General features: G+C 38.7%; 2 protein-coding genes across 2 annotated transcripts; both read right to left on the reverse strand.

Annotated features, from left to right (window-relative positions):
• Nucleotides 1-265: 265 nt before the first annotated feature.
• Nucleotides 266-2,253, reverse strand: LOC146471831 (uncharacterized). The gene has a single exon (XM_085120840.1). The coding sequence runs from the start codon at nucleotides 1,892-1,894 to the stop codon at nucleotides 887-889; it is 1,008 nt and encodes a 335-aa protein (XP_084976966.1). The 5' UTR covers nucleotides 1,895-2,253; the 3' UTR covers nucleotides 266-886.
• A 6,538-nt stretch (nucleotides 2,254-8,791) lies between these two features.
• On the reverse strand, nucleotides 8,792-10,518 carry LOC146471832 (cytochrome c oxidase assembly factor 5-like). Its single transcript, XM_085120401.1, has 3 exons — nucleotides 10,335-10,518; nucleotides 9,612-9,713; nucleotides 8,792-9,210 (listed from the first exon to the last, which is right to left on the reverse strand). The coding sequence occupies exons 1-3, from the start codon at nucleotides 10,446-10,448 to the stop codon at nucleotides 9,169-9,171; spliced, it is 258 nt and encodes an 85-aa protein (XP_084976527.1). The 5' UTR covers nucleotides 10,449-10,518; the 3' UTR covers nucleotides 8,792-9,168.
• Nucleotides 10,519-10,534: the final 16 nt, after the last annotated feature.

Below are 10,534 nucleotides of genomic sequence, written 5' to 3' on the forward strand. Positions count from 1 at the left end.
ATGACTGACAGAAATCCTAGGAAAAATAATTACAGCAAGAACAAAACTCACAACAAAAGCAATGGTAAATTTGTGATAGCCATTTGATAAGACTTGTCTGTTCTTTGGCAGCTGTGCACATGACAGATCAAGACTTCGCCTTCTACTTGTGCACGACGCCATTTTTATTTGTATATCAAAATATCGCAGAAAGTTCGCGTACAACGCATGCCTTTTCCAGTCCAGGCTGGCCTGAATATTTTGAAAAATAAAACTCGAGCCAAGCTGTTCGTCGTTTAAGTTTAATATAGCAGTTAATGGTACAAATGATAAGTCGAAGAAAAGGTCCATAATTCCACCAAGAGGCCGTTTTGCACATTTTCAGTGTATTTTAGAAGGCTTAATTTTAAGTTATCCAACATAACGTAAACTTTTGGTGGAAACGTCAAGTCAAAAGATACAAAATTACGCTTTAAAAAAATTGTTTTCTTCTATTCTTATTTATGTTAATTCTCGATACAGTTTCAGTTGGAAAATGGAGACGTTCTCCTTAAATTATAAAAAGATATTTCTCAGAAGGGAAATATAGTAAAATCACTTTCCTTCCGAATGCGTAAATACAGAGGATTGTACGCGTCAATGTCTTGTCATTTGACGGCAGACGTAAAAGTTAACTGTTCAATTTGACAACCGAAGCCATGTTTGGATCAGTTTTGCAATTCCAATTTTTTTTGCCTTTTGGCAATGTCCTTCATAATATTTTACAAATGAGGAAAACACTTGTTTAGTGTACACGAAATTGAAACACGTATAATCCACGTCCTAGGCAATTTAAGGAAATTAAAAATGAGCGTGTTGAATTCATCCTCGTTTCTGACCGACTGAATATCGGTACGTTTGGCTTAGTTTACGATAAAACAGTATAACCATTGTCGAAATAATTTCCTTGGGCTTGATTAGTGCTCCATGAAGGCCCAAAATATCCATTAATGAAACCTGGAGGGTGGGATGAGTGCCTTTGACCGTAATTCTGTTGAACATTACAGCTTACAGCAGTGCTCACATCATGAGTAACAATATTTCTTGTAGATTGTTCGTTGATAGCATTTCCTCTCGCGGACGTGTCGAACGAAAATGGTACGCGCTGCTCGAAAAATTCGTCCATTGCGGCGATATTGTCTGATTCTTCAGAATATGGTGAATAAGGATCAGCAGTTGAAGTGCTATCGGATAAGCTGGAAGGTTTGCTGGAGTTATTTGAGGCACGTTCGCTTTCCTCGGACCAGCGCTCGATAAAATCATCGAGATCAGGGCGAAGCCAGTCCAGAATTTCAAGTTCTGAGCGTTGAAAATCGTTTGCCGTCAAATTTGCGGCGGGTTGTCGAGTGCTTTGCAGTGATTGTCGCGCGGGTTTCGACGGCTCGCTCCAGAAGGATTCGGGAAGCTTGCGTTTTCTGAGCGGTGGCGGAGGTGAAGTGAAAACCGTCGAGCTGTTGCTCTTTCGCCCGTTTAATTCTTGACTCCTGGAAATCTCCAATTTCTTGTCTTTTCGTTGTTCGCGCCCTTTCTGAATATCGCTCCTCGCGTTGTTTCCTCGCCCTTGAATGTTTTCGGCTTGCTTTTCGACTGCGGCTATTTTCGACGAGGACCTCTTCGCTCGTGCGGCAATATTTTCCGGTGCGTCAGGCTTTAGTACACGATCAAACAACTGTTCTTTGCTTAGCCAAGAGGTTTGGTATGACATTGTGTAAGATACTCCTCGTCCTTTAAGTTGGCGCTGAAGATATTTTCTGTGGTTGACTTTCCGCTTCGGTTTAACAGGTTTCTCCAGGGCAAATTTAAGGTTGCTTGTCGCCGTACTGACAAAGTTAAGTAACGAGGTTGGCGTCGTGTTTTCTTCAAGTAAACTGCTCATTGTGGATTCGTTCTGTCTTCACTCGCACCAACAGAAGCGAAATACAACGGTTCCCAAAAGTTAAATTCTTAAATTATTTTTGTTTTGTGATCAAACAAACATTAATGATTTGCCCATTTGCTTGCGATCTTCACGGAGGTAAGTTAAATACCTGTGGCAAAGCCGTGTTTAAGTAGATACCTTGGGACTATAAAACAACAATGTTCCGTTGTTAAAACGAGAATTGTGACTTCGACCAGCAAAAGCAAAGCGTAAATGAGTCTTAACAGCCCCAGACAGCTGTTCCTTACGTGCGAAAGTGGCTTTTAACGAATGGCGCGTTTTTTAACCCTGTCGTGGGAGGAGAGAGCGAAAAACGTGTCTATTATTCGCTTCTTGTTTTTTACTATGAGATACGGGGAATTATCGGCACGCCATTGGCCAATCACTTGTCAATTGTTTTTAAACACGAATGGAGCCTTAAACCCCTCATTTAACTGTCAAAACAACGTGACTTTTGGTTGAAATTGCCTCAATAGCTAATAAGGCGAGCGACATTATCATAAATTACCATTTTTCAAATCAAAACATTTGTTTTCAACGACTGTTTAAATGAGAATATGTTCTGCTAGGAGTGAACTATCATATTGCCGACCGCCAAACACCGCTCCAGCCCAACATTAAATTTTAAATTTTTCATTAAATTTGCCGATACCTAACAAAAACCTTAAAACGACCTAATCTATCTCTTCTAAAATTTGATTAGAAACAGGCAAAGAGTTTCCTAAATCGCATTTTAACACGCGAAAACCATACCTAGGGAAATACCATTTAATATGCCTTAATTTTTCTTCAGCTCAAGTTTCCTTGCGCATTTTGCGATAGGAAGAAAGGCTTCAAGAAAAGCAGGCCATTAAACAAAAGATACCGAGATCTCTTTGTCCGTTGTCTGAATATCATTGGACAATGTGTTTACTTTATGTTTTGATTTTAGGCGTAGTTATTAAATAGCCATTAGCAATAAGAAGTTTATCGCCGCTGCCGCGAACAAGTACTTAAATTTCGTCTGTCCCTGAACGTAATTAAAATTTCCGAGTATCTACACTATGGAGTTAAAAATCTTGTCCGGCGCGCGCGCCTATATAAACATATATTGGTAATTTAGTTTTGAAATCAACTTTTTTTGTTTATTTTTTTCTCAGCTAGACCTTTGTAGTAGCTTTTTATTATCAGAGCGAATTAAAAAAGTGGATTCATTGCCTTTTGCTGGTTCATCTTCCCAATTTTACATGGCAACTGGGTGATTTCCGAAGCGAACGGTCGGTCACATTGACATGGAATTATATTTAAAGCTAAAAACAGGGTTCTTTTATCCAAAGCAACATTTATTGGCGAAAATTAATTTCATTTTCAAAAATACCGAGATTTAAAGAGGTTAGGACTTGACAAAGACTTGTTATCACTAAACTTGCTCAATGTTTACTGTTTAGGCTTGCCAACCCAACGCATTTTGCGTCTCGGTTAAATAATGTCTTCTAAAAACTCCTTGTACTGGTATGGTGTCCATTTGAAAGTAACGTTTATATTTGTAGGGATTTAAGGAATCGTCTTTTAACCGCTGAGGCGTTGAGCTCAGAGATAGAACAAGCAGTTCAGTTCTGACTGCCATACACATCTGTTATGAGAAGGGGGCGACTTATCAACAATTCTAAACAGTGTTAAATTATTACTCATTTTAACTTAGTGTTCTGTTGAGTTGAAATTGAAAATTTTCCTCATTTTTAATAAACAAATGCCTTAAAATAACAATAAAGTACACAGTAAACTTGATGGATTTCGCAAACAGCTTCTGATGACAGAGAAACATTCGGAGTAAAATTTTTACAGATGTGTATGTGTTAATCAGGTATTGGTCGAATTTCTTGCGTAATAATTTTCCTTTGAATTTGAATAAAGAGACAAGCCTTTCTACACAGTAGTTCTTTGTTGTGACTACAAGTGATGCTCGCTCAGATAATTACAAAGATCAAAGGAAACGAAGTCGATATTTTCAGCCCTGTTTTTCGTTGGATTTGATTCAACTCGAAGTTTTTAACAGTTCGATCGTTGACACGAGCAGAAATTCGTTACGAAAAGACACGCAAATTTATGGCGATTAACAAAACAAAACATTATCTCTTGGGCTAGATAATTTGTCTTTTACTACAGTTGTCGAATTTTCCTTTGTTGATACCAATTAAAGAATATTTTCATTTAAATCTCTAGTGGTCTCAGATATGGTAGAGCGGACATGACAGAAAAATCGATAAGCAACCCTTGTCAAAATGTCATTGAGTTTTCATAGGACAAGAATATCATTTCTGACAGACCAAAACAATTTTTATTCAGAGAAAGATAGCAAATTTTGATCACTGCAGGGTCATATAACATAGTTGCTCGAGTTTTAACCTTTTAGATACTCGTAAAAACCGAAGTTTCCACTTACAAAATTCGTGCTCACTCGAGCACAAATCGGGGTACAAACCTCAATTATTGTTGACAGTCAGTTTCGACTCTCTCTCTCGAGGTGGCGAAAGTTCAGCTTGTATTCAATTTGGCAAATGCGTTGTCTTTTTACAAAATTAAAATGACAAAAGGTAGCTTTCTTCACCCGCCGATGGTAAGTTTCGCAATGGACGCAACATTACAAAACGTTTTAAAAGAACAATCGTCTCCTGCTATTTCGAACCTTTCGTAGTATCTCGAACAGAACTGACTCGTTTCCTTGGATACTGTTCGCTGTAATTTGTCACTGGTTACCTCGAACACGCGCTTTCTCGAACGAATTTCTGTTTAGTCCCTTCCACTGGAACCTTGCCAGTAAATTTATAATTAAAGTAGCTAAAAAGAGATTCTGGACGTAGGAGAAAACTGAAAGTTTTAAAAAGAAATACAGCTACTAGGCGCCACCTCGTGAAAGCCGGCCGTGACAGTGCGCGTTGATAACACTGACAACAGCCTATTTTTGTGTGCATCTATTAAAATAATATTGAGTACACCTCAAATCACTTTGAAATTTGAGCAGGATTATTTTGCTCTCGATCGTTTTTCTTTTTTATTAATATCTAAATAAGTCACCAGGAAAAATATAGTGCTGGCCGAGGTTTGATCTTCCCCAGCGTGGGCAAGGTAAGCTCGATTGGATGACCACAGGAGCACATTGAAATGGACTAAAAAGGTCTGCTTCTTTCATTTAACTTTCTTTTTTGTAGGGGAGGGGGGAGTGGGCGAGGGGGCGGGGGCAGGGTCTTTATGTTCTAAACACTATATTCAGTATTAAACAAAATATCATTGTTTCTGGGTTTAGATGAAGAGGAACTAGAGATTGAGGATATGATAAACGGAACGAAATAAATGAAGAATTCTGAGTCCGCCCAAATGGAGTCGAACCCAATACCTCAAGGTAACGGTAAGATGCTCTGCCACTGAGTTAGAGGGGAACTGGTGGTGAGCGAGGTCATGTGACTAGTTTGAGCCTAGTCACATGATCTCGGTCATCGGTGGCAGCCTGAATACCTAACCAGCATCTGGAAGGTTAGTCATTGGTTTGATTCACGTTGAAGTTGATTCAAGTTTTTTTCTGAGTTATTTTCTTCAGTTATTTCCGGGAGTGAGAAGTTTGAGATAATTTTGAGCTTAAGGGCAACTATCATTTCTGGTACTCTCCTTTGAATTAGTTTCAGCGACTTTATGGCGCACTGTTTTTTACTTAACCAGATTAATGGAGAACAGGAACTAGTTCAAGTTTATCTTTATGTTATTCGAGCTTATTTAACTTACCATTTTCACTTATCTCTTCTCCAAGCTTCGTTGCTTCAATTTGATATGCCTGAGAAGATACCTGACTGGATCAAAAGTCATCAGCTAAAAAAACCGTTTGAATTTTCTATAAGAATTGCCTGTCAGTTTTGTTTGTGGTACAAAAAATGTTGTGCCGAAGCCACGACTTCCCGATTTGGATGGACGATCAAGGTTTGATTCCTGCCGAGGTAAAATAATTTCTCTTTGCTCCCCGCGGTCTCCCCATGGGTTCACTTCATTTAGCATTTTAACATACACTACAGAGACAATTCTCTGATTCATCAGTCATGTTTATATTTGAGCCGGTAAAGATCGATCACGGAGCTCTGATCCATGCGCTAATCTACTGTTAGATTGCCTCTATCAATTTTCGCCCGCGAAAATTCCGTTCCAAAAATACTCTACTAGCGAATCTCCTGCTCTGCGCGCCGAATAAACCTTGCGCATTCCGGTGTACTGTCAGCGCTTATAAAGATGTCTTAGGATATAGCAATGAAAAGCATGCGTAAGTTTAAATTCTTTGTAAAGTTTGTTTGACTTTCCGAATTGCCTGTATTGATTTTATTTGTCGCTGACCGAGCTTTATCGTCAAGAACGTGTCTGCGACCTTCCGAATCGACGTTTAAGGACAGTGCCTACTAATACAGAGGCGTTTTTGCGCGCCAGGTTTACGACTATGCGGGAAAAGCAGTTTTTATCAAGGGTTATTGGAATCCAAAAAGAAAATTGGGGGTAACCACGCATTTTCCAGAGATAATTAAGCAACGATGATTCAGAAAAGCAGTAAAATACAAAGCAATGTATGGCGTTTCTTTTTTTCATATTGACGCTTTATTATCTTTCAAAAATTCATAGTTACCCCCTAATTACGCGGAATGCCCGCAGGGCATGACGTGTCTAGGTTTCGGTCGGGTATCTTTTTTTTCTTCATCGGTGTCATAAATGTGCACATTAATTTATGCATTAAACTCTGTCCTCCCCTAGTAAGGCTATATTGTTCTGATTGTCTTCAACAGAAGCGGCCCAATCAAAATCTATTTTTCAGGCACATATCACGAGAGAGGGGACTTCTGTGTGACGTCAAATCATCATTTGATTTATTCATTAAAACTAGATTAAATTCTTCCCTCTCCCAGAAGGGATCTATTGTTTTGATTGTCTTGAACAAAAGCGGCCCAATCAAACTCCATTATCTGCGCGTATATCACGAGGGAGGGGACCCACTCATCTCTACTTGTGTGACGTCAAAGCAAATCATCATTTGGAAAAGTTGTTTTCGTTCAATGGCGGCCACATGTCTGAATTTAAGACTCCGGATCTGCCGTTTTCAGAGAGAAAACCAACCTTTTTCAAGCAGTAAATCGAAATAATAACTTCTAGGTAGTACTCGACAGTTGAAACGGCGGAAATTGGGAGAGTTCACAGCAAAGAAAATCCGCTTTAAAAAACAGATCGAATGATCAACGCGAAGGATTAGAGCTAGAGGAGGCCAGACCAGTTCAGCGGGGTCATGACGTTATTGCATAGTTATTTCTGGTATGATTCCTAGTAACACAACGATAAGTATCACGCAATATATCTGAATAAAACCATTCAGACAATTATTTCAATGGCCAAGGGAGGATATTTTTTAAATATTTGCGAAACATACAATGGGGAATAATTGGGGCTACATTAAGCATTCCGTGTAATGCCATTAGAGGGGCATCTTGTTTTCTTTTTGAATACCAAGAGCACTTACTAAGTTCTGGTTTCTCCGCATAGTATTAAACCGCGAAAACATATCCCTGTATTAGTAGGCACCACCCATAGGAACCCGAATATCTCGAGATGCGCAGTTATGCGTGGTAAAAAAAGTAAGCACCGTCCTTAAGCCGGGTTTCCATGTTGCAGGATGGCAGAAATTGTTCCATTGGTCGCAATGATCCCAAAGAGCCGTGTTTCCATATGATCGCCAAGAATTGCGAAGGATCACCAAAGAAAGTGATCTATTCTGCCTGCCTATTTTCTGGACAGTGGAATCGGGTCGAATATGGATTGTTATTACATATATAGCAAACAAGTGGAGAGTCTTCTTCGCGAGCCCTGATTGGCTATTCAAACTCCGCTTGCTCTTTGGCCGTTAAAGGACAATTAGATACTTTCATCATATTTACTTAACTTTCTTTCGTGTCATAATAAAACGCGTGCTTTCCCAGTGAACTCGGGAACACGAAGCAACAAGAGTAATGATTCACTGAGTTCACCTACAAAATCTGTGGCATTTATCTGCTATTACGAATTCCAACTGATATTTGCGATTGCAACTCTTGAATGAACTGCCAAAAGGTCTGGATAGCAGTAGGCAGCCAGAAAGTTTAAGAAAAATGACAACAGGTTTGATTTTTGAAAACATGTTTGGACAGTAACCTCTGTCATCTTCAGTTCTAAATTGCAAAAGCACAAAGTTGAATTTATAATATTAAAGTACTTTACTTTAAACATGTTTCCAAAAATCAAAACTCTCAAATGAGCTATTAAATGTAACAGCAGTGAACACTGCAATTATTACAAGTTATATAATAGTAAACCAACTTAAATGTCACATACAAAAAAAAATCCTTTACGTAATATGTCAAAAACGAGGGCGAGTGCTTTATCACGGGTTCCAAATACTGAGAAACAGATGAAAGCACGAGGCCGCAGGCCGAGTGCTTTCATCTGTTTCGAAGTATTTGGAACCCGTGATAAAGCACGAAGCCCGAGTTTTTGACATGTCTTCTCAAATGAAACAATAAGAAATTAATCTCATTAAAATGCAAATGTTTGATCTCAGATGAAAAACATGTTTCATCTCAGATGAAAACCTGGTGGTGTTTCATCTGGTGTTTCATTGGGGTATCAAGATTCATCCACCTGACCGAAATGGAGGTCATTTATTGGCTTTTGACTGCATGAATTATTAATGAGTTTGAGAATGCATCATAAAATTCTGAAAGCCAGACCACCAAGCCCAACTTGCTGAGGTACAGAACCAGAAGAACCCACTGTCCACAGAAAAATAAAAAGAATGGCCTGTTCCAGGCAAAAGAAAGACTATAGTGTTTCAATATTATTTTAATTCAATTCTTTCAGCTTATTCTAGTTCATTCCAGCTCGGTGTTTGAGCCGGACAATGTATTCTTTCACAATCAGTCTTTTTCTATGAAGAAAACTAAAATCTTTATCTGCAAACTTAAAACTTAATGTTTCTTTAGCTTTGTTTAATTACAGAAAGTTCGCACATTGCTCTAAATGTCTTCTTCAAGGAGAAAAAAAGATGATGAAGTACAGTTGCAAGACACACAGCGCAATCTGATGTTGATAGCCACATGCAGATTATGTACATGCTGGCCAGTCTACTTCTCAGAATCAAAGCATTAAAATAATGTTCTGCTTTTTTACTTGACGGCATGTTGCTCTTGTAATTTCTTTCATCAATATCCTTTTCTTCCCCTGAAACGTGTTCGAAAATCCAGCTGCCAAAAAATAAAACAAAGAATTTTCCTTAGGTGATGCAATATGCCACAACTAAATCTGGAGGAATGCAATGTAAGAAATTATTCAACAGGAAGCTAATCAGACTGCTGCTGTTAACAATCCAGGGAAGGGAGGGAGTTCCCATATTAATATAAGAGTGAAGGGTGGGGGGGGGGGGGGGGAGGGGAGCCTAATGGACCATACATAAAGAAACTCATAGTCTGAGTATTTTTAAATAGTCTACCACAATCTCCTTTTGTGGGCCTGGTTACAATCTACTTACAGTAAATACATAGTACTACCAACACTAACTAACTGGTATTTTTACCATGATTTTTCCACAAAAATTATGATCTATTTGTTATTGGTGTAATTCATGCTATAAGCAGTTACATCTTACCAATGATCTTTTGCACTCAAAGAAAGCATACTGGAGTTTTCTACATTCTTGATCAACACCTTGTGCATCTGCATCCAAACAATTTCTGGGTGTCAATCCATGCTATGTAAAAAATAATAATCAATAATAATTATTAATCTATCACAACATGTACTTTTTGTCAAACAAGTACCAAGGTAATTGAAAAAGACCGAACAGCTTGGATTTGTTTATGAAATAGTAGAATGAATTCAACAAAAGGATGACTTCTCATGTCCCGAACAACAAACTGTACATAAATAATAACTTTGTCCCAGCGTCTTCAATGGACATACAAATTAAATGGAAAAGACTTGGAGTGATGAACACCTATTGACTTTCTTTCCACCCAAAAAAATTTCAATTCTCCATAAACTTCCCAATTGCTCACATCAAACCCCAAACTTGGTCTTCAAACTTGCCCGTCAGTAATAAACCTGAGTGCCCAACAGTCCTAGTCCCCCCCCCCCCCCCCCCTCCCTCTTTTCCTGGGTATCAGAGTCAAATAACAATGAAATTCCAGCGCGCAAAGGAAAATTACCAAGTATCACTGCAGTAGATTCACTCAGTATTGATACATACTAGGCATTTACTACAGGTAAAATTGTGCCTGTTTAAAATAATTGATGCACTGAGCATATTGGTCTATTTGCAAGCGCATACACAGTGGTTGTAGCTATTTAAACGTGTGAGGCACAAGCCTACCTTTTTTACGCAATCACTTGCTAAAATACATTCTTTCAACTCCTTCCTTAGCCCACTACAAGGCTTTTCGGGTGTTTCACTTTCGATATTTTCTTCGTCAACAGCTAACGACATGTCTCTAACAGTGAAACATACTTTTCTGCTTCCTTAATCCGCCATCTTGGTCTCTTGGAAGATACATCATATATGGTAACTGTAGT

The sequence above is a fragment of the Pavona decussata genome, unplaced genomic scaffold (assembly GCF_977016875.1).
Source record: "Pavona decussata unplaced genomic scaffold, jaPavDecu1.1 SCAFFOLD_102, whole genome shotgun sequence".
NCBI lineage: Eukaryota > Metazoa > Cnidaria > Anthozoa > Scleractinia > Agariciidae > Pavona > Pavona decussata.